The 21,806-nt window shown below is 46.5% G+C and overlaps 1 protein-coding gene across 1 annotated transcript in view; it reads right to left on the bottom strand.

Annotated features, from left to right (window-relative positions):
* Nucleotides 1-2,484: 2,484 nt before the first annotated feature.
* FAT2 (FAT atypical cadherin 2) overlaps nt 2,485-21,806 on the bottom strand; it is a 262,307-nt gene continuing 242,985 nt past the window's right edge. Inside the window, exons 22-24 of the mRNA XM_069654000.1 lie at nt 13,092-13,245; nt 11,327-11,922; nt 2,485-5,842 (exon numbers count right to left, since the gene is read on the bottom strand). Of these exons, the coding sequence (XP_069510101.1) occupies nt 5,337-5,842; nt 11,327-11,922; nt 13,092-13,245 (1,256 nt within the window). The 3' untranslated portion in view covers nt 2,485-5,336. The remainder of the gene's footprint in view (nt 5,843-11,326; nt 11,923-13,091; nt 13,246-21,806) is intronic.

The raw sequence follows: 21,806 nt of genomic DNA, 5'->3' as shown, positions 1-21,806 counted from the left end.
CAGAGGCAGTAACAGTCCTCCGCCATGGCCCAAAAATAAAATTACTCTGGTACAAGGACCCAACAAACATTGAACACATTTCATTCAAGAATGGATCACCATATGTTTCATTAATATCTGTGTGTATAGATCCCTATTGTCAAATTACTATGAGTGGCAGCAGACGTCCAAGGCCAAATGATAATATGTTATATTATAGCACTTTCATTAAAGCTCTTTTTTATCGGACAAATATGCATACAATATCACCCAACCTGTGTTGGTACTCATTTATCAACCGAAGAAGGATGAAAGGCTAAGATGGCCTTGCAGGGATTCGAACATGCAGATCACACACACATTGCAGCAGTGAGCGCTCAACCCTCTGAGCTATCATATTGTCTATATTAAAATGAGTAATTATTCTGTAGTGTAGTGGATATCATTAAACTGGTAACTGAGATTTAACAGCAGACCAGTTAAGTTCATCTGCAGGTCTGGTGCAAAGTTGACAAAGTCTAAACATGGGCCGACCTGTAACTGCCTCTGGTGCCCCCTTGCAGGCAAGTGGGCACCAGAGGCAGTAACAGTCCCCTGCCACGGCCCAGAATTCGGGTCTACGGACCCGACAAACATGCATTAACAAAAAAATGCACCGGGCCTGTAACTGCCTCTGGTGTCCCCTTTCCGGGGGCACCAGAGGCAGTAACAGTGCTCTGCCATGCACAGTCCGGTTCATTTATTTATTTGTTTGATGTTTGTCGGGTCCGCGGACCCGACGAACATCAAACAAATAAATAAATAAATAAACTTGGCCGTGGCCTGCAAATAAATTAAAATATTTTTGGGGATTTCCTTTGTTTGTCTGTTCGGCCTCGCAGGCCACATGAAATGACTCGGAGGGCCGCATTGTGGCCTGTGGGCCGTATGTTGGACAACCTTGCGCTAAAGCTTATGGCCTTGGTTGGCCCACAGAAGAGGTACAGACCATAATGCTGTGCGTTTGCGAATTGAGAACCTATGAGAATGAGGAAGCACCTAAATAGTTACACTATAAGGCAGAATGGTTTAGGAAACAGGTGATTCCCAGATCGAGGCTACACCTTGTACAGGGATATGGAGCATGTTGCACCAGAGCAAGGCTTTTCGCCCATCAAAGTGTGGAAATTATGTCATGTGGGCTTGCAGTGAACCATAGAATGGAACGCTTACATAGTCATGTGATCCGCATGATGCAAGTTAATATGTCATGTGATCACAATAGACAGAGATGTGCAAGAAGACGAGAAACCCCTAAAAACAAGCAATGGCAATGCCAACAGTTTGGGCGTTTTTTTGTGTAGGCATGGGTAAGGCACTTGCCAGGCACAGCCGTAGTGGTATTAACTGGCCATTGGTGGTAGCAGGTGCAAAAAGATGCGAGTACATGGGCATCAAGTAGCAGTACCTGACAAATGCCTAATACTTGCACAGAAGCAAAAATCGTTGGCTTTGCCAAAGCTTGTTTTTAACAGGACTTAAGCGAAGGACATGCAGAGTTCTTAAGACATTTTTATTACACCAGTAGTGGTTTAAAACTTTAATTAATTCATTAACCTTCAGAAGACTGCTTTGAAAAAACACTGGCAGGAACTTCAGGCACTTGGAGTGTAAAGTTTGATCGTAAGGCTTGATTAAAGCAATCTCAGAGAGTTCCCATTAGGAGGTGTTTTTTTGCAGGAGAGGCAACAACTGGGTGGGAATAGTCTTAGGGATAAGCATGGCCATGGGCAGTCAATGGGTGAGCAAATGACCAAGTAACACATACAAGCTGTGTGTCTCTCATATGCCATTACTCTAATGCAATACTTTTGGCTTATAGGTGTCGCAAACAACACCATATAGCCAAAACTAAAGTGCGCCCCAAGTTAAAGGTTGTTCCAAGGGAAGCTGTAATGTATAAATCGTAACAAACTTAATGTAGCGAGAGATTTTCAAGAGAAGCTTTGTCTAAAATCCTTTGAAAGGCTGATGGTTTGGCATGCGTGAGCACCATTTTGTGGGACGGGGATATACGCTGTCACCTGATGCTACCAGAAACCGAGTGTTGGACTTGGTTTTGCATTTAAAAGTACCATCCTGCTACCAGAGATAGTTATGGTGTTCAGTGAGCACAATGAATTCCCAACTGTTGAACCCCAATTTCATCAGTGAGTTTAGGCCTGTGCTTTCCTGACCAGATTAAAATCAGTAAGTGAAAAGAGTGCATTTTGGGGAACTCTACTTATACTGTTGCAACTCGAGCCGCTCGTGCTCTCCCGAAGACCAGTGGCCAATGTACCAAGTCTTTCATGCCTGTTTGCAACAATAAAATCAGGAATGGATGTTGTACTGGAGAATTCTTCGCCATCAAGTTGCAATACATTCTTCAGAGCATAGGTTTACATTAAAACACAAGGCAGCAAATGTCTATGAAACCCATTGGAACTGTCACCACTCCCATTCACACTGACCCATTAGACACAGTTAAAATAAAAATGTTATTTTATTGCGTGAAAAAATGCTTTAGGCTCTCATAGAGAAACAATACTTTACAGCACACGAGGATAATACAGGTTCCCCGTATTAAATAAATGGGTGCATGTGCCGTCCATGGAGAGGCAGTGAACGGGTGGCGGCAGGACGGAAGGGGCACACACACACACACACACACACACACACACATGAACAGCTCCCGCAGTGCTTCCAATGGCTGTCTAGGGTAGAAGACCCACTGGATAGCAACATCGAGGACTACAGGGCACAAGGACGGAAGAATGGAAGGAAGGGCAGGCTCATGACCTTTCCACAAGGGGTTGCCCTGACCTGCTTTAGGGATATTTGGGTTTGTGAGAATTCCAAGGCCCATCTATTGACCTTTTGGCAAAGGACATCGGGAATTCCAATGGATCTTCCATAGTTCTGGTCGGTCATTCCGAATTTTGCTTCAGAATCCAAATGTTAATGATGTTGAAGTTGAATAATTTGGGATTCCCATTAACCTGGATCCAGATTAGCCCCCTGCTCAAACTAAAGTTCATAAGGACTCCTCTCCAGATAAGAGCCCAAGTGAATCCCCAGAGGAGGAAGTGGAAGGCTTCCTACCGGGTACGTATAAGGGATGAGTTTAGATCGCGGGGAACAGCATTCCCCATCTAGTCGGGATCAACTTCCAAGAATTACCATGATCACATATTGATGTGTTTAAGAGCTGTCATGACCAGTGTACGGGCTGGGGGTACGAGAAATTAAGATATAGATTGAGGGCCTGATTTATAAAAACACTTTAGAATGGGAAACCGCCATTGAAAAGGGCTTTGTAATCATGCCCTCAGGGTCTTAAGCTCAGGTATTGTCACTCCAGGTGCTTTACCCCAGAAACCCCCTATAATTGACTCTGGCCCCTAGAGGTGTTCAGTGAAAAAGTGTACATTGAGATGGTGGCAGACAATAATAGGCTTGAGAGTCCAGTATGCTTTCAGCATCCATTACCATCTAGAGATGTGAATCTGGGGTATCACTGGCACCTGTGGTGCTTCCGGAGTTGTTGAAAATACTATGAGTCTTGCTTGGACTTATTTTGGTATTCTGATCCTACACCGGGTCATGGAATCGGAAAGGAAATTAATATCTGGCTCAAGTGGGAGAAACGGTTTGCCCGGAGTGTGGGGGGGTTCCAAGAGAAGCGGGAAGGTGGGGGTTGCTGTTCTGTCATTCCTGTTAGGGGCTACTAGGAGTGTTCTATCCAAAGAATCACTTGGATAAAAACCCATTGGTTGCTTGTTTTCTAACCTCAGATTGAAAAAAGCTAATTAATTGGTCAAGCGAATTGCTGAGTATACTCTTTTGCCAATGCTCCCACTGAATCCTGTGGACAGACTCAGGTCCTGCAAGTCTCCCATTGCATTCTGTGGACTAAATGTTAATGGTACAGATCTGTAAACACGCGATCACCCTTACTGTTACAGTCATGGTATTTGGCAATGTGGCTCCCTCTGGCTGTCATTCATTCAGTGTTTAACAATGTCATACGGATAACATTTGAAATAGCGGAATTCAGTAGCACTCATGTTGATGCTCATGCATGGTAGCTTTCGCTGGCAGACCCTGAATGTTACTCATTCCGTACTTCTACAGTGGAGAGCTCTGGTTCTTACTCATTCAATACGTCTGTCGCTGGAGCGCTCTCACACTTAGACAGCCAGTGCATCACTAAATTGCTTTCAAGGGTTTCCAAGGCTCTCTCACAGTTAGAAAGTCAGCTCAGCCAACACTGGAGTGCTCTCCTTGGGACAGTCAATGCACAATGCCCTGGAGTGCAATCATGTTCCATGTGCAATACCCTTGAGTGCAATCACAGTCAGTTTATCCTCCTTGGAGTACTCAAAGTCAGTGTGTGTAATACTCCACTTCTCTGGTTATAAGACACTAACAATGTGCATTTGACCTCATGCATATCTGCTCTTTCCGCAATCTGTGCTTTTCTTCCTCCTCTTAATTTGTGATATTGTAGCAGGCATCGGCCCTTGGCAAGGTTACCCTTTTTCACACCTCTGCCCGGGCCCAGCACAGTCTCGTCCATCCGTATGCTACTCTCCTGATGGAACCCCTTCCGAGGTGGGCCCAGGTACCAGGGCCAGCCCGGTAGAAGAGCGACCAGAAGCCCAATCTGGGGGGCAGAATGTCTTTCAGTCATGCCCAGGCCTCCGAGATCCCATGCCATCCTGTGCAGGGACCCAGAGTAGACCTGGGGTCTGGTGGAGCCTTCAGTTACTCGTGTTCGCCTTTATGTAGAATACATATACATACAAGTCAATACACAGAAGGTGCCCAACGTTTACTGGCAGCTAGTGGGAACTGCTCCATGGATAACACTGGCTCTGACTAATATGGCACGAAGTCTGGGTTCAGTCATCCACATCCTTTGGCAGTTACATGTCAGTTCAATGCTAATGCCATGGTTCAGATGTGGCACGCACAACAGTAGGTTTCCCATGGCACCTGAAAGCCAACTGTAGCAACATGCCAGAGCCAGGACATGTTGGGTTCAGTCCCATCAGTAGAAGGCAGCCTCATTGTCTTTGCATCTCTAGGCATCTAGTCAGTCTCCCCTGGCACCTGTGCTTGATAATGTGCTGGGGAATCCCTGAACAGAGCTCCAGGACGCCAATGTCATGCCCTGAAGGGCTCCTCGAAGGTCAACGAGGATGGTGGTTGAGGGTGCAATGCGTGGTTACACACAGTCGGCCCATACATGTCATTTATGGTCTACTTGGCTTTCCGCTGACCCTCGACTCCAGGTTTACCTTATTCCGAAGGTACTGTCCTTGACTCCGTGATCAGAACATAACTTCCTCGGAGCTCCCGTAGTCACTCTCCACCATGTCCGAGTCCTCATAGTTCGGTACTACCAAGGAGAGCGCTCTGATGGTTTGGGCTGGCCCCTCGACGTCCGCATAAGATGGCTGGGCCACACTCAGGCGCATGCTGACCCGCTTGTGGCTAGGATTGAGTTGATACTGGTCCCCCTCTATGAGGGGCAAAGGGTAGTAGCTGATGGCAGTGTACTCGTTCTGGCACTGGGAAGGCGGTGGATCCTGGGGTCGGGGGACCATCAGGTCATCCAGGTTCTTATTGCTGAATAGAGAGGGCAGCGGTGCCCGCTTGTTGGTGTGGTCCAGCGGGAAGGGGAAGCCCCCATAGAGATCCACATGCTCAGAGTCCCTGGGCAGCGGTGGGAGCGGAGGAGGTGGCAAGGGGCGGTGGGTGATCTCGTAACGTTGATACTCATGAAGTGCTGGAGGTATATAACTTGGCGGCCAGTATGTTGTTTCCGCAGGATGCACTGGGAGGAAAACAAAGAAGAGAATTACTAAGAAGCTATGCTTAAGGTCGAACAGAAAATGTCAATGTGCATTTACATCCTAAGTAGTACAGTACAAATAGCAGGTGTTTCAGCGGCCAGCATAAGGTGCACAGAGAGAGTCCAGTGTTTAAGTCCTAGGAGCAGATCTTCAAGTGCTATTACAATTCACGGTTGAGGCACATTGCCTGAGCTGTGTGTGGGTCAGAGGGCTGGAACAACAAGGGCTGTGAAGGTAAGGGCTACGCGGGTAGTGCCACGCAATATGGAATTCAACTAATGGCAAGGAGAGAGTAATCAATTGGCTGATTAACACGAGTGAACTCTAAGCATGAGAATGACTTTATATAATCAAAACATAGCAGGTCATAGCTCACCGTGCAACATGCTATCCAATGTGTACCCTAAAAGGTGAACTGCCCGCTATAGGTTTACTGTGTATCCAATTTTAGAGTATATTGTTTGCAGAGATTTCGCCTAAATTAAAGATTTCAACCATTGTGAAGACTAGTTAATTATTTTTTTTTTAAGTATTATAGACAAATACATAATGTGTATCAGGTATAATATGGCCGGCATAAGGTCAAGTTAAGGGACAAGTGATATTTACAAACCGTGAAACCAACCTACAAGGATGAATATGTCCCCCAAACTTCTCGAAGGCATTACTGGACCATAACAGCTACCGTTATCCATCCGCTAAATACTGTACACATGAAGACATGAGAGGAGTTCTGATTCAACTCCACTTAAAGTTGTGGGGCCAAGAGAAAGTCCCTTTTCTGGTGTACGGGGAAAACATTCCTGCCGAGAGAGCAGGTCCCTAGTCGTTACCTTGATCCTTCAGAGAAAAATGCCATCTCGCTCTTACCAGCAATGCCGTGAGCTACCACCCGGCTCTCCACTGGCCGGAAAGAGCTGTGCCACACTCAGTCTCATGTGGGTAACTAGGAAGTATTCTTTCCATGACAAAGTGAATACTCATGACAATGGGTGCCCGGATGGGACGCGTTACTAACTTTCTTTTTTCTACTCCTTCTTGGCAGAATGTTTTCAGCTGGCCTGAGAAAACGCAGTGTGATATCTTCCTCAAGCCAGAATTAGCCAGCGAATGCCGTTCCCTCAAAGACCTTCTGAACGTCACCCGGGTTTTGCTGCCCTTTCCGGTATATTATCCCCTTCGGTTGTGGGCCTTAAGCGAATCATTCTGCAGCGAGAGTAAAATGAAATCACTTTGGATCTTGAACTTTTGCATGTGTTTGTAGGGGGACAAAGAAGAGACAGTGACACTCGACAGGGCTTAGAGTTCATTGCTCCACGGTATGCAATTGTACCAGCAGAAGAGCGACAAATCAAGGTTATGGGTCGCAGCCCTTCTTACAGCTGAAGAGTCATATTACTGTACAGTTGGGCTCCGCTGTGGCCTAACCAAAGCTGAGATTCCATCCAAGCAGGCATCATACACTTCAGATGATCAGCCAACATTTAGATTGGGGAATCCGAATCCTGCTTCGGAATAACAAGGTTCCAAATGCCACCCTTTGGGTAGCTGAGGCTGAAGAATTTTCAAGGTTTCATTTGCCCACAAATACATAGTACGATAGGAGTAGAATGTGCTATAGAGGCTTGACAATCTCAGATCTGTTTGGCCAATTCCGTACTTGACAGGCATTACTGTTCCCTTAGGATTTTCCATGGGCAGATAAAAGTGTTTTCTTTCTTTATCCCATTAACTCGGACCCCAGTGGGCCTCCAGGCAGAAGGTCCTAAATAATGCAGGGACGACCAACGGGTGGTCAAAGGAGCAGTTGTGAATTTAGAAAGAAACAAATAAGGAAAGAAAGCAAGAGTAAAAGAGAAAAACTAGGAGAGGTGGAGTGGCAGGGAGAAAAACAGGGAGCGAAAGAAAGAGCAAGAAAAAAGGAAAAGAAAAGAGATGGAATTGGAGCAAGAGAAACGGAAGAGGTAGAGAGGAAGGAAGAAAACAAATGAAATATAGAATTTAAGGTAGAAAGAAAGGTGCAAAGGAATAAAGAAATAGACAAAGGAGAGTGGAAAGAAAGGGTGGAAAACAGAAAGAGGGTAAGGAAGAAAGAAAGAGAAAGAAGTGGAGAAATCTGTAGCAATTGAGAAGGAAAGAGATGAGAATCAGGTGGAAGCTGAGAGACAAGGAAATGAGGAATGAAAGCTGAGTGAGGGGGAACTAGTAGGAATTGAGAGAGTGAGAAAGGATGGGCTGGGAGGGAAAAGAGACATGTGGTTTAGGGCGCGACTGGTAGCAGAATCTGGGAGACATATAGAGGTGAGAGAGATGCAGGATAAATGAACAGGGAAGGTGGAGGAGAGAGGGCAAATGACAGGCATGAACTGATGAAAGGTAATGCTGAGGTATTCTTGGAGCGATGGAGAGGAGAAGGTGGACTATGGAACAGAGATAGAGGCCTAGACAAAAAGGGTGATCAAGTGAGAACTGAAAAAAGAGACAGGTGTAGTGATGGAGTGAGAGACTGACATGGGCATTGATTATGGGGGACTTTGAATGATGGGGGAAAGGATGATAGAGTTCGAAATAAGGGGGAGAATAGGTGGGAATTAAGAGGTTAAAGGAACAATATGTGAGATAGAAAGAAGATGAAAGGGAGGGTGAAGGAGAAGGGCAGAGGAAGACAGAGCAGAGGAGCAGTGAAAGAATTAAAAGGTAGATATTAAGGAGAAAGAATCAGAGGTAGGGGACAGAAACTGAGCTATTAGAGAGAGGGATGTGAGAAGGACCAAGCTAGAGATGGCGGCGAGAGAATGGGAAAGGTGGAGATGAGCATGAGTGAAGAACAAAGACTGATGTGGTTGAGAGTGTGAGAAAGGTAGAGATGAACACAGAACAAAGACAGATGTGGTAGAGAGTATGGGAAAGTTAGAGATAATCATGAGAGAAGAACAAAGACAGATGTGGGAGAGAGTAGGGGAAGGTTAGAGATAATCATGAGTGAAGAACAAAGACAGATGTGCGTGAGAGTATGAAAAGGGTAAGAGGGACTTTAGCGAAGAACAAAAACAGATGTGGGAGAGAGTTTGGGAAAGGTAGAGATGAGAATGAGTGTAGAACAATGGCAGATGCGGAACATAGAATGAAAAGGGTAGATATGAGCGAAGAGCAAGGATAGATGTGTCAGAGAATATGAGAAAGGTAGAGATGCACATGAGTGAAAAACAAATATGTGGTTGAGAGTTTGAGAAAGGTACAGCTGAACAAAGAACAAAGACAAATGTGGTTGAGAGTATGGGAAGTTAAGAGATATGCATGAGCGAAGAACAAAGGCAGATGTGGTAGAGTATGGGAAAGTTAGAGATAATCATGAGCGAAGAACAACGACAGATGTGGGAGAGAGTATGAGTAAGTTAGCGATAGTCAGGCGGGAAGAAAAAAGACAGATGTGGGAGAGAGAATGGGAAAGTTAGTGATAGTCATGAGCGAAGAACAAAAACAGATGTGGGAAAGAATGAGAAAGGTAGCGATGAGCATGAATGTAGAACAAAGGCAGATGTGGAACATAGTATGGAAAAGCTAGATACGGTAGATATGAGCGAAGAGCAAAAACGGATGCGTCAGAGAATATGAGAAAGGTGGAGATGAGCATGAGTGAAGAACAAAGATGCGGTTCAGAGTATGTGAAAGGTAGAGCTGAACAAAGAACAAAGACAAATGTGGTAGAGAGTATGGGAAAGTTAGAGATAATAATGAGCGAAGAACAAAGACAGATATGGGAGAGAGTATGGGAAACTTAGAGATAATCATGAGTGAAGAACAAAGACAGATGTGGGAGAGAGTATGGGAAACTTAGAGATAATCATAAGTAAAGAACAAAGACAGATTTGGGAGAGAGTATGGGAAACTTAGAGATAATCATGAGTGAAGAACAAAGACAGATGTGGGAGAGAGTATGGGAAACTTAGAGATAATCATAAGTAAAGAACAAAGACAGATTTGGGAGAGAGTAGGGGAAAGTTAGAGATAATCATTAGCAAAGAAAAAAGACAGATGTGGGAGAGAGTATGGGAATGTTAGAGATAATCATGAGCCAAGAACAAAGACAGATGTGGGAGAGAGAATGGGAAAGTTAGAGATAATCATGAGCGTAGAACAAAGACAGATGTGGAAGAGAATATGAGAAAGGTGGAGATGAGCATGAGTGAAGAACAAAGGTAGATTCACTTGAGAGTATAGGAAAGGTAGAGATGTGCAACGAACAAAGAAAGATGTGAGTGAGAGTATGAGATGGGTAGAGATGAGCATGAGTGAAGAACTTAGACAGATGTGGGTAGGGTCATGAGACAAGTAGAGATGGGCAAAGACAGATGTGGGAGCGAGTATGAGAAAGGTAGTCATGAGCGAAGAACAAAGAGAGATGCGGGAGAGAGTATAAGAAAGGTAGAGATGAGTGAAGAACAAAGACAGATGAAGAAGAGAGAATAAGAAAGGTAGATATAAGCAAATAACAAAGCCAGCTGTGGATGAGTATGAGAAAGGTAGAGATACGCATGAGTGAAGAACACAGATGTGGGTGAGAGTCTGAGAAAGGTAGAGAGAAATGAAGAACATTAACAGATGTGGGTTGTAGTATGAAAACGGTAGAGTTGAACATGAATGAAGAACAAGGACAGATGTGGGTGAGAGAATGGGACAGATAGAGATAACGATGAGTGAAGGACAGAAAAATGAAGGAGAGGGTAGGAGAAAGGTAGAGATGAGCAAAGAGCAAAGACATGTGTGTGACAGAGTGAGAAAGGTCGAAAAAGAGGCATGGGAAGGGCAGAGGTAGAGATTGAGGTGAGAGAAAGATAGAGGGGAGGGTGAAACAAGAAGGGATGTTGGCAAAGGGAGGAATATCGAGGTGAGTGGAAGACAGTATTAGTTATCGACGTGAGAGAGGTATATAAGCAGGTGAGTTGGTCAGTCAGTGGTTGCACTTTATACTGCTCTATACAGAAAAGGTAGGTCTCCAAAGAGGTACAGATGAGACGGAAACTGGTAATGTTACAGGTGAGACAATGACAAACACAGAGATGAAGCTGGAGGAACATGAAAGGTACAGAGGCAATCCGGAAAAAGAAAGATTTTGGGGTGACCTGTCGCAAAAGGTACTGATACCTGGCAAATGTACAGAGTGGTAAATCTACTCATTTCTGTGTTTAATCTCCATTTGGGCCTATGTGTGCCCACACAAATGCCACCTGTTGTCATACCCCTGCAACTCACAGCAACCCATCATTTCATTTGTGGTTGCTCCACAGTGCAGGTGTTTCAAGACAAATTAAAATGCTGAGTCTGGCTCTGCCCATGCAGCCTGGTATGGTTCACAGCAGCCAATGCAACAGTTGCCAACCTCTCATCAGGATACAGACTGGCAAGGGCAATGTGGCGGCATAGATGAAAAAGGAAGGTTCGGGAGACTGCCATGCATCACTCACCATAGTCTTCGCCTTCCCAAGTGCTCTTCACAATGGACTCGTTATCGGAGCTGGAAGGTGGTGCGGGCGGGAGATTGGGGGCTACACTGCACACCACAGTCCCTCTGACCTTCTGGGTGTTAGCTGGGCCGAAGGTGGAGAATTCGGGGTTCTCTGGTTGCTTGCGAGAGCAGGCTGCGTCTAGGTTGTTCTGTGAGCCGGTTCTCAGAAGGTTCAGTTCGATTTCTGGCCCAGCGCCCTGCGTATCCATCCCAATGCTCTTTGAAAGCTCGTTCTTCAGGATAACATCAGGGTCCTCAGTGGAGACAGGCTTGTGGGTCTTCTTCTTACGGCGGCTGAGATGCTTCTTTCCAAGAACAAGGGCTCCCACTAGGATAATGAGTCCCAGGACCCCGGCCACAATCTCAGCAATCTCCCTGGGACCAGTCACCATGGTGATACTTCTGTTCTGGGGCGTCATCACCCATACTTCGCAGGACGGGCCTGCGTATCCCTCTGTGCAGTTACAGTGCGGAGGGACATCCCCGATGCTGCGTTCACAGTGGCCACCGTGCAAACAGGGAGTTTCTGGGCATCCTAAAATGTCCTCCTCACACCTGCAGAGTAAAAGCAGAGGAGAGAAAGAAGATCACAGATTAGCCCATGGATCTTGCTGGGCAGCTCATCATATAACCTCAGTTACTTTAACAAATATGCACACATTAGCCTGGTGGTTGGTTCCTGATGGCCTCAGCCAATCAAAAGCCATACAGACTGTGAACTGGCCACTATAGGATTTTGCAAAAGTAGAAGGTGACCACACGGGAAGGTCTACAAGCTCATATTAGCTTACAAACGTACCAGTGGATACATATCAATCTGCACAGCCGTCTGTTCTGGCCAACAGGGGCACAGGCCAGCACCGAACTGCTAGGCAATTCTCTTAACACGAATGCCAACAGCAACCTCTGACATGTGCTTCTGGTTTGTTTTGCGTCATCAGCGGCCCAACGCCTCTCTATGCACAGACAGCAAGGGGCCCACATCTGCATTACACTTACTGATTTAGGGAGAAATTCCAAGCAGCGTTAGCATGTGCCAAAGGTTTCAGACGCCGTGTACTAAGAGAGAAAAATAACCAATACCCTGTTCTATTTGATGGTGCCCACTCAGGAAGGTGTACAGTCACTTGTTAGAAGACTGTGCTAACCCACAGGAGAAATAACATATAGTGTAATAGCTCAGCAGGCCAAAGCCTGGGCGCTTTGAATCAGAATTTACTTGATGAACAAGCGCCTTACAAATGCACAATAAAATAAAAAAAATATATGTCATCATTGCACTTTGTGCAGCACATCCGCTGTGACATCAAATGTCTCCTCTTTGTCACTTTCTCCTTCCCTGTCTCCTGCTCTCTCCTTTTCTCTCTTTTTACACCCTCGTCCGACTTCTGTTAATGCACAGTGCTTTCAAGTGGGGTTTTGTCAGTGTAAGCACTATAACAGCAAGCAACATGACACTGCACATAGACCTGTTGGCCGAATCCAATTGGTTTTGGCTCCCGATGGAGCCATTTATGGAAGACGAGACACGGTGGTGGGAATTGACGGGCCTGTGTGCTTTATTGATTTCTGAGGCCAGATTGATCGGCTAGTGCAGTTGTGAGGGGAAGCTGCACCAAAAGTGACCTGAGAGGGCTTCACATTGTCGTAAGACGAGGAAGGCAAATCTTTTGCCCCGTGTGTGTCAACAGTTGAAAATGTTGGGACCTGAAGCATCATCTCACCTCTGTCCCTGGTGCTGGCTCAGGCAGCGGCAGGCGTATCCAGTAAGGGTCGTGGTGCAGGTGCCCCCATGCAGGCAGGGCTGGGCTGCGCAGGGGTCTCCCTCCAGCTGGCAGTGCTGGCCGGTGAACGGAGGGGTGCAAATGCAGCTGTATCCTGGGAGAGACATTCAGATTGGTCAGTAATCAGATTAATGGAGCATAAACATTGTTACCAACCATTCATGCACAGGTGTTCAAAAGAAAAGCCTTCCATCTAAAGGTTGTGCCCACCTACAGGGTGACTGCTTGTGGAGACCCTTCACCAGCCGCTGTTTCTCGTGGCCTGGTGGCTGGTGGGTCTAGGGTACCGTGGGAGGAGTCCCTTATGTTTCTGTATTGCTTTACATTTGTTTTTTTCTCTTTCCCGCCATATTTATTCCTTGTAAATGCCAGGTCCTTCTGAATGGCGGAAGGGCCCTACATCAGCATAGGCTTCCAGGAGGGGCAGGGGAAGCGGGGTGCGTGCGCGGGGTTATGACCACTTGGGGCAGGCAGTTGCATCAATGTATGGACCACTGGGAGAGGTGCAAGAGCATGATCGTACGGTAGGCCTATAGGGACATCGTACCAGGTCCCCTGCCACTTAGGGATGCTCATGCCATGAGAGGTGCAGGGAATGGGGTGCATACATGTGGGTGCCATTCTGGGTGCTCTAGTGGGCCTGCACTTGCCTGCATCTCTGTGCCTGCCTGGATTCCATGACCGCCCCTATGGAACTGATCCATATTAATGGCGGTTAGCTGACAACATCAGAGTCCCAACTAGGGTGTCCCTCAGCATCAAACATCACCGCAGCGATCCAGGCGAGAGGTGGAGACATTACATGGAGACTAGGAGACATTTGGGGAAAGGGTGATAGATATAGAAAAGAAGGTGGGAGGAGGTTGGATGCACAGTTCAGATGGAAGAAATGTGCCTCAGGGGTCACCTTCCAGGCCACAGGCCTTACCTCTTCACAGAGGCAATCCTCTACTAAAGGCCACTGCTGGAGAAATAAGCAGGCTGCAAGAGATGCATTCACCTCTCTTCCAATTCTGAATCACCCTTCGGAGTTCACTCTCCGGATGCTCAAAACATTGCACACTCTGAATTCACTAGGGTTTGGCCGACCCAGAATTTCTAATTCTGAAGCGAGAAACCCACGCAGGTGAAGTGTAAGCTGGTAATGGCCCACCAGTTCGCGTGACAGCATGAGCGAAGCGGGGCCATGACTGAGGGTTCAGAGCCATTTCCCGCCAGTAGAGGCCACCAACGCTTGGGTTGGATTGTCTTGATTGGGACCTCGGTGCTACCAACTAAGGTGCTAAGAGACTTATTTTTTAGAGAAAATCAGGCGACATGGAGCCCACAACAAAAGAAGGACATTCACCATGGAGACCATGGTAATGGAAACTGGGATTGAGCCGAGCTCCTGCTACATTTCCGTGTCACTGACATGTGATATGATATGATATGGCATTTATAATGCGCCTATACACAAGTGTTTCAAGGCGCAGTGAGGCAAGGTAGGGGGAACAGAGGGAAGACAGACAACGATCCTACTAGGCCAGGTGTCATTCCGATTGCGCAAGTGCAGGAGAGTGGGGAGGGGAAGTGCAGGGCAGTGGGGAGGGGAAAAGTGGGAGGGGCCAGTGCAGTACATGGGAACGACAGTAAAATAAATAGAATAAGCAATAAGTAAAAGTGCAGCCGGCTGGTGGCAAGTGTAAGTGCAGACATCAGGTGTCAAGTGCTGATAGGGGGCTGTAGGGATACAGCAACAGCCCCAGTGCGGGGGATGCCAGGGAGGCAGTGCAGGGGTGCAACTGGCGGGGAGGAGACCTGTGCCCAAGATCAGAGGGTGGCCGGGTGACCAGTGCTATTTCAGCCAGGAGTTCAGCATGGGTGTGTGGAAGTGAAGAAGTGGATGGCGCTGTCCAGGGGGTAAGTGCATTGCTTTTTAGTTTATTTTTCATTCGGTCAGAGGTGACCAGAGGAAGGTGAGGGAGCAGGCAGGCGGGATGCGGAGGGAAGATGAGAGTAGCTTCCATGCCTCACCGAACATGGGTTTACACCCGCAAATATGCCCTGATCAGTTGTGCACGTCCACCTGGTTGAGGTTGAGTTGTAAATTAAGGTCAATGGACCTCATTACAAGTGTGGCGGTGTGGTAAAAAATGTTCGGTAATTCCGTTACCGGCACTTTTTGGGCAGGTAATGGAATTACCTATGTTTTCCCCACACTGTCAAATTATAGGTTTTGGCGGATTCACGTCTTGCGGAAAAGCCGTGCAGTAAATCGCCATTTTTTGGGAGAAAAGGTGGTGGTTGCTGGAGGTAAAGCCTTCACTTTGACTTCCAAAATGTGCGTATTTACTGCATGTTTTTTCTGCACAGTAATTTTGCCAATGATAAAAAGAATCCTCAAAAATACTGAATTACACTGCCCTACCACCACTTGTAATCCTGTGGTAACTCCCCAGGACCAAGTGATGGTAATCGAGTTTGCCGCTAATTCGGGAGATTTACCATGGAATTACCACCAAACTCGTAATGAAGCCCAAAGTGCTTAACCATGCAGGGTTTGTGCAAGGCCTAAGCCTGCATTGCCTTAGGGTGTAGGCAGTTATACAGATGATATGCAAAGTGCATGGAGCCCTTTAACATCAGACAGTTTTACAAATAGATACACACACACACACACACACACACGTAAAGTGTTTTCTCTCAATAAAGAGCCTGTCCTCAGCACAGTTCTACAGTGAGGGGACAATGAGGATGTAGAACACGGCTGGCTTTATCAACCCAAACAATGCAATACAATACAGTATCAATAGCAATTGATATTGGCTGGCTCTTTAACAAACACGAATTCTGCTACCTGCTCTTCACGCCATATCAGCTCTGTTTGCTCTGTAACGCTAACATGATATCAGTACTTTACTACATAACCTATCTGTGACTCACTTGTAACCACGCTCGTTGCACCTGTACCAATGTTTATTCTGATCTAATTGTAAATGCTTATATTGTATCGCTCTCTCTTTGTAACCAGACAAGCCAAGCACTGCTGTAACCTACGCCGTGATACCTCCGGGTTGGGCATATAACAAAGGCTATAAATAAATAAATATCAAACAGCTATCCATATGTCACTGGTGGGCACAGATCAGTGAGCCTTCTCGCCATGTCCCTCCGTCCACAGCACATCATGCAATGGAAGCAGTCAATGGGCCATCTTTCCAGCAGAGCATGCAGTGCGCTTTCGGGGACTTCCAAACATCTTTTCATGCGTATGCTCAACCTTCGATGCTAAACATGTGTGCACACACAGGTGATTTTAGAAACAAGTGTACCTTGCACAGAGGGGGGCCAGTTACATTCACGCTTACACGCAAAATGTCCGCTTCTGTGCAATTTTTGTCATTTTGTGGATTATGAACAAGCAAAATCGCATTTTCGCTTTTATGTTTGCACTTCATAGTGCAAATAGTGTAAATGCCACCTACCCTTTATGCATAGCAGGCGGCTTTGAGCCAGTGTAAAAAGCAGGCAGATTCCTTAGTAATCCAATGCATCTGTGCCTGCATAAAAAAATCCAATGCATTTATGCCTGCATAAAAGATTCTGTGCATTTCTGCCTGCATAAAAAAATCCAATGCATTTGTAGCTGCATAAAAAATTCTGTGCATTTCTGCTTGCATTAAAAAATCCAATGCATTTATGCCTGCATAAAAAATTCTGTGCATTTCTGCCTGCATTAAAAAATCCAATGCATCTGTGCCTGCATAAAAAAATCCAATGCATTTGTGCCTGCATAAAAGATTCTGTGCATTTCTGCCTGCATTAAAAAATCCAATGCATTTGTAGCTGCATAAAAAATTCTGTGCATTTCTGCCTGCATTAAAAAATCCAATGCATTTATGCCTGCATAAAAAATTCTGTGCATTTCTGCCTGCATTAAAAAATCCAATGCATTTGTGCCTGCATAAAAAATTCAATGCATTTGTGCCTGCATAGAAAATAACGTGCAGGCTTAATCGCATTTGGACTTTGCTGGTAGCGAAGCGGAGCTGCATAATGGCAAGTCCATTTTGTGCCGCAGTTCCACCATTAAAAAAAATACCCTGGAGTGTTATCTTTTTTTTTTTTTTTTTTTTTTTTTTTTTTTTTTTCCAGTGTGAGTGCCTGGAGTGTTATCTGAGGCATGATGTAATGCATAAACCTTTTACGCACTGTTTTTAACAATTGGATGCTGCTCCCGGGTGTTCGAAAATTAGGCACACACACACACACACACACACACATACACACACACACGTGCAAAACACACACACAGAAGTGTACACAGATAAGGCACACAGATAAACTAACATGCATGCACAGGCGCAAGGGTGGACAACAAACAGGCACACACATGCGCATACAAACACACACACACAAAGGTGCCCAATCACACAGCTTCACATGAATAGATACACACAGAAGATCACAGAAAGATAACAAAGAGGACAATATACCACATTAAATACGCTTTTACCTTCTGGTACCCCGAAAAGTATGCAAAAAGCAGATACAAACATAACACCCCACCACTCAAAGGCCATTGATTGCAATAGAACGTGATTCCATCGACAGTCAGGTGGAACACAATCTCGGGAAACACATACACAGTTGCACACCGACAACCCACATAAATGTCTGCCACTGCGCTGCAATTACACATCCCTTTTGTATCCATTTAACTTTGCTGACAGCAGCCTTTTCAGGCCCGAGGGGGATAAGGGCTTGGCTCTGCCTGTAATTGCCACTCAGCCATCAGGGTGTGGGACGGTGAGCCTCAGGCTTGTCAACAAAAAAATCCCCAAACAAAGGAGCCATTCCAAGAAAGGCCTGTGCGGTTTCTGAGCTCCCATAGCACCTACCGTACTGATTCACACTCGCCCTCCCCTATTCACCGGCCCCACGCCCCCACCGCCCACACCTTCTGCCCGCCTCCTCTCAGCAAACGCACACATGCACCCGGCTCGCTGCACTGAAAGCCAACACTGACCTCCACCTCAAGGGATGACGAGTGAAGCCGAAATGGTTTGATTTGAGTTGAGTCGTTCCACGCCCTCTGCCCCCCCGCCACCCCTTCCCGCATTCCTGCTCTAGACAGGCACCCTTAGCTGTTCCAAGGTGTGAAGGGCACGTCCAAGCACTCACGCCGCAGTGCCAGGTGTGTGGGACACACTACCAAAGAGACATGGGGGTCGCCTCGTGCACACACATGCCAAGTCTCCCGCAACTCGCGGGAGCCTCCAGCAGGGGGAGTAAAACTCCGGCCTAAAATAATGAAAACCCCAATGCACTCCTATGGGGAAATGTCTTTCTACCGCTTTCTGGAGCAACATCTCCCTCCCACCTGGTCGAGAAACTTGGCATGGCTGATGATGAATCTGTCAGTGTTCTTCAAGGCAATACCACCAACTCGTTTGCCTTTCCTTCCAGACCGGGACTTTTTCTAAATCCTCTTAGCTCTGGGTTGGTGATGCTCCCTCCCCATTATGGAGTGCCACCAGACTCCACTGCCATTTTTGGAGGACTCACTTTTTGTGGCAATTCCGGCAATTATAATTCTGACCATTGCTGGAGATGAAGTGTAGGGAATACCCCCTGCAGGTACTTGCAATGAGGCCCGGGGTGTACTGCAAGCGTTAGATTCACCCCCTACTCCTGAAGAGTGAGACCACACTACTGTGTGAGTCTCCCATCATATCCAAAAGCATGGGCAAAGCCAACAGTTTGGGCTCTTGGGTAGGTATGGGATAGCCATCTGCCTGGCACCGATATGAAGGTACTACCTGGACATAAGATCGTAACAGCTCGAACATTGAGTGATTACCTGGGCACATGATTTCAGGACCGGGGAAATGTCTATCTAATACTTCAAGCCAAAACTGTTAACAGGATATGAGTGCAAGGGGCAGATATAAATCAAGTAGCTGAAAGCACACTTGGTTAAGACGTTTTTATTGCACCAGTAGCCATTTACAGCTGCAATAAAGTCATTAACTCTCAGCAGACTGCTTAGAAAAACAATGGCAGGCTAACATGTGATGCTACTACATGGGAGGGTAAATACCCAAGAAACACTCACAAGCTGTGTGTCCCTCCTCTGGTAATTGACTGGAGCTTACAAAGTGCCTAGCCCTTCCCCCTTATCTGCCAACCCACAAGTGCTTGTTTTGCTGCACATAGGATGCAATGTATTGATAAGAGAGGGATTTGCAATAGCAACGTGAGCTAGTGAAATGGGACCTGTGTCCAAGAAGCCAGTGGTGGGAGTGCAGGGTTGCAGGTGGTTTTTCCTTGATTATATGCTATTCAGTGTGCATGGCCAAACTGACTCTAACACCCTCAACCTCATCTACTCCACCATACAATCTTGGATGGCAGATAATTGGCTTTGTTTAAACAGTGACAAAACAGAACTCCTGCTGATAGGATCCCCCTTCACTCTAAATAAACTTGCCAAAGAAAACCAAACATTCACAATTGACAACATCCCTATCAAAGTATCCCAAACGATTAAAACACTAGGCGTGTACCTTGAACCAAGCCTCACCATGGACAGGCAGGTCAACGCCATTGCATCCTCTGCAGCTTACCACTCTAAACTGATTAACGCTGTCAGACCATTCCTAACCCAACAGAACTGTATCACCATAGCTAGAGCCCTCATCAGCTCTAGACTGGATTACTGCAATGCGCTCTTCATTGGCACATCCCAAAAGAACCTGGGCAAACTTCAGATAGTACAGAATAATGCCTTAAGGGCAGCCACCGGCGTATCACGCAGGGAACACATCTCTACGATCAGAAGACAGGCACATTGGCTACCTATCAAGGAAAGGGTCAGCTTCAAAACACTAGCCCTAACCCACAAATGTATTCACGGCCTCGCCCCCAGATACCTTACGCAAAGGATCTCCAGCAAAACAGCCTCCAGACCTGCCAGAACTGCCTATGCTAACCGCATCACGGTACCTCACTCATGCAGAGTGCGTGCTGGAGGATCTAGCTTCCCAACAATGGCTGCCACTCTCTGGAACAAACTCCCAGACCAGATTAGATCTATCGAGTCCCATGCCGCCTTCCGCAAGGCCCTAAAAACTAGGCTCTTTGTCTAAAGAGTCTATCCCTCATGTATGTCTCTAGTCCTGCTTTAATTTGAACTCGACAAACTCTGTATTGTAGAACTTTGTACTTAGTAACTCAACTGTATAAATAACTGTATGTTGTTAAGCCTCACACATTGGGCCGCTTATTGTAACCCACAAGCAAGCCTCCTTAAGTATACTTATAGCACCTCGTTGCCTAGAGGGCTGCAGTGCGCTTTACAAACCCAAAAAATAAAATAAAATAAAATGAATGTGTTCTGCATTCAAAGTATAGCAGAGCCCTCAACTGTAGACAGTTGCCATAGCGGTTAATAGACTATTTTAAATACTGATTCCCCCTCTTGCACTGCAACCCATAGACTACAGCCGAGTCACATAGAAAATTCAGTCCAGCTACCACATAGTCACTGACATAGCAGTCATCTCTGCGCCTGAACACAATGCCCTGCCAGATTTTTATAATGTTTTAAACATGCTAGAAATGGAAGTCATCTAAGTCTAATGACTATTTGCAAGCAATGTAAGGCTCTTTTATTTCCATGACTGCACAGACGCCGATCTTCGGAAGGGCCTTCCACACCCACAGCACTTCGAAGCCATAACAATGGTAGTAGGCGCTATACAAATACCACATAACACGTAATTTCTCCCCTACCTGTACTCCAATGCAATCGTTTCGGTTCATAGGTGGCACTTAGGCGCCACATGGTAGTCAAACTAAAAAGCAGCAAACCTGTGTGAAAACCTCACCCAGCGCTTCCCTGACAGGTTTCTCGTCCTTCTAGCAAATCCTTATGAATCACTGCAGTGATCGATATTCAGATGTCTGCGGAGACGCAGTGATTCCTACAGATTCTGCCTGCTTTTAACATTTTCTTAAAGAAATCGGGAACTGTTTAAATGGCGACAGCTATGTTTTTCATGGCGACCTCCATTACAGATCTCTGCCGTATGAGCAGGCGTGCATGACAAGCATCCAGTTGGATTGTCCGCATAGAGAGGAAGCAGGCTGTACACCCTATTTCCGCACTGCCGGTTTGGCGCAGGCTGGTTTGGCGCGGCCAGTTCGGCGATGGGATGTTTTGGCGCTGGGATGTTTTGGCGCAGCAGTATATGCCTGCCCATCCATGCGAACGTATGAATGAGTGCGTGGGAGTTTGAAATACAAATCTAAAGTGTTTGCCCTTCCTCCCCTCTGTAGCATCCAGCTAGAAGAGACCGAATAGAAAGTTTTCAGAAAGAAGCGTGAGAATGAGGGACGGACGGACGAGTGAACGTAGAAAGAATAAGTAATTGCTGGCTCGAATAGCACAGACGTCAAGCCAATGCTTCTTTCATCAATCCCAGTGCGGTCACTTCGGCGCGGGCCACCGCGCTGAACCAGCTCCTGCGGCAAACCGGCTGCGCCGAAATGTCCTGCTCTGGAAGCAGGCACAGGGGTGGGGGGGGGGGGGCGAGGGGGGATCGTCCAGGAATCCTGTACCTGATAACGCATGCAGAAAATTTGAATCTGGAGGAGAAGCCCCACACC

The sequence above is a fragment of the Ambystoma mexicanum genome, chromosome 3q (genome assembly GCF_040938575.1).
Source record: "Ambystoma mexicanum isolate Mex_15411 chromosome 3q, UKY_AmexF1_1, whole genome shotgun sequence".
Lineage (NCBI taxonomy): Eukaryota > Metazoa > Chordata > Amphibia > Caudata > Ambystomatidae > Ambystoma > Ambystoma mexicanum.
This window is presented reverse-complemented; position numbering and strand designations above follow the sequence as displayed.